The sequence below is a fragment of the Eurytemora carolleeae genome, unplaced genomic scaffold (assembly GCF_000591075.1).
Source record: "Eurytemora carolleeae unplaced genomic scaffold, Eaff_2.0 scaffold706, whole genome shotgun sequence".
In the NCBI taxonomy this organism is placed as follows: domain Eukaryota; kingdom Metazoa; phylum Arthropoda; class Copepoda; order Calanoida; family Temoridae; genus Eurytemora; species Eurytemora carolleeae.
Genome location: NW_019396771.1, coordinates 138,216 through 140,835, shown reverse-complemented (window position 1 = coordinate 140,835; position 2,620 = coordinate 138,216). Strand labels below are relative to the sequence as shown.

The 2,620-nt window shown below is 35.5% G+C and overlaps 1 protein-coding gene across 1 annotated transcript; it reads left to right on the top strand.

Annotated features, from left to right (window-relative positions):
* The first annotated feature begins 668 nt into the window (after positions 1-668).
* LOC111708495 (histone H4 transcription factor) lies at positions 669-1,969 on the top strand. Its single transcript, XM_023481893.1, has 2 exons — positions 669-748; positions 1,093-1,969. Exon 2 carries the CDS (start codon positions 1,137-1,139, stop codon positions 1,773-1,775), a length of 639 nt encoding a protein of 212 aa, XP_023337661.1. The 5' UTR covers positions 669-748; positions 1,093-1,136; the 3' UTR covers positions 1,776-1,969.
* Positions 1,970-2,620: the final 651 nt, after the last annotated feature.

The window sequence follows — 2,620 nt, the reverse complement described above, 5'->3', positions numbered from 1 at the left end:
CGTCATGGTGGCCTTTTGGTCCATCTCCAATTTCCATGAATACAATCTTCTCAGTGCACCGAATGAACAGCAAACTATTTTTTAAGATTTGAAAAGTGTGAAAGCTCTGAGTTCTACATAGATCGGGGGGGGCTACGCCACTCCCCCCTCTTTGCAGATCTAGGCGGCACTGCCCCCCCCCCTGTATACGCCCTTGTACCTGGCAAAATTAAAATTGTTGAATTTTACTTGAGTAGAATTTGAAATAAAATGAAATTGTCTCGGGAAGACGACAAATCTATTTAATATTTGTAACGGGCGTCAGAGGATACTTTTCTATATTCTTCAAATTACCAAACGTATACATTTTACAATTAAAAAATTCATAACATCGACATACATTCTTATATATTTTTGCTTTCTCCAGAAACCCCGAACAGATAAAATTGTAAGCTTCTATTGATGTTTCTCGTCTGTACGTACACTCTTAGCTATTTACTATTACAGAAGAGGGGAAATTTTCTGATTATCTGATATTTATGTTTTTATTCGTGAACGTATCGCGAATCAAATTGTTGATGGGTAATCATGACCCCCTCCTACAGAGGCGTATTCCGGGGGGCTATAGGGGCTCAGCCCCCTCCCCCCAGGTCGGTGAAATCTGCTGTTTATTTATAATTATATATATTTTTATTTTCAGAAAGTCTAAGAATGAAAACTGAAATTATATTTCTCTGATGTGGAAGACATGAAATTTAATGATTCGAAGGTAACAAGGGTCTGTCCTAGTGTAGAAAGTGTCTTAACCTAACCTAACCCTAAATAACAAAAAAATAAATATTAATAAATTTGCTGAAAAATGAATGGTCATGTACAAAATTGATAGGAGGGGGGGAGAGGGGGGGGTCTAAAAATCGTTCACTAGGACAGACCCGAAAAGTAATTATTTTTGTTTGTTGTTTCTCTACAAAAGGGATTTTCGTAGATAAAGATTTTAAGGATGAATGTTGTGTTGTATGCACCTGCACTTTAAATGGAGGACCACTTAAATTGCAACAACAATCCCATTGATTTTGTGACTACTAGACTTAATGTGAATGTTTTTATTTTCAGAATTAACTAGTTTCTGGTGGATCTTGAAAAAATTTCTTTAAAAAATGGAGATTCTACATAAAGTATATTGGTGTGATCAGTGTTCCTATGCTGCGGCTAAAATGTCGAATCTAAAAAGACACAAGGACAGTTTACATCTTGGATTAAAGTATCCCTGTGACAAGTGTGATTATGAAGCAACCACATCATCTAGTCTAAAAGTGCATATGAGTAGCAAACACGATGGAATTAAGTATCCCTGTGATCAATGTGACCATGTTGCGCTGACAACAGCTAATTTAAAAGTTCACAAAGACGGTCAACACGATGGGATAAGATATCCCTGTGATCATTGTGATTATAAAGCAAAAAGACCTTTCGATTTAAAAAGACACCAAGAAAGGATGGAAAAGCGAGGTAAACATCCTCAGTCTACATCTTCTCTGAAAAATTCTAAAACGAAAAAAAGAAGACTCGATGAAGCAAATTTTGAAACTTTCCCCGATGAAGAATTACAAATGAAGGTTGAAGTTTTAATCACAGAAGAAGATGAAAATGGGAATGAAGAGGAAAAGGAAAAAAACGGTTCAGAGGAAAGTGAAAATAAAGATAAGAATGAAACCGAAGGAGATGGAAACGAGAATTCTGAAATTGAAAAGAAAGATAAAGTTGAAGTATTGATTGCTGGCGAAGATATTTATTAACTGAGTTGTTGTGGAGACAGCTGAATGTAAACAGGAATAATTCCAGGGGGGTTGAGCTCCCTCTTCATCCCCTGAAAGCCTCTGTTAATAGGCAGAGTAAGGCATGATGCAACCCTACAAGTTTTATTGTATGAGTTATAATCCATTTTAGAAATATCTTTAGATTATTTTTGAGAAAGTTTTAAGTTGCACAGGTTGCCTCAAACTCGTGTACTATTGTCATTTTTCTTTTCCCTGCATTTAGAAAATTTGGAGCTTTTAAAAACTTCTCGTAGGAGTTAAAAAAAGAACAAATGTCTTGAGCCATTAATTGGAGAAAGTAATAAATGTTACACAGCAGTGCTTAGGATCCATTTAATTTTGATGCGGATCCGGATTCTGGATCCGCACTGGAAAAAAATGGATCCGGATCCAGGTCATTTCTTTAAAATTTACTGAATTTTTTTAACAAAAAATAATTTTCAAATTTTTTGTTTAATTTTTTCCGCTTATTTTTATCCTAAAACTTGATGAGGAAATTTTTATAATCTCTCATTTTTCAAAAGTTCAGATTTGGGTTTTAGGAGTAAAAAAGTTTTTTTTGCAGTTTTTGGTTGATATTTTACCCCTTGGATCCAGATCCGTGGGTCCGCATATTTTTGCGGATCCGGATCCAGGAAGCCAAAGTCTTGCGGATCCAACGGATCCGGATCCTAAGCACTGTTACAAATGGTAAATCAGTTGCTGTAAATATCTCTTCAAATGGAATGTGGATGTAATTTAAAGTGAGCCCCATTTAAAAATGTTGCTGGTCTGATTTACAATGGTACCCTCTAAATATTTTTCCAAACAGAAATGATGGAGTA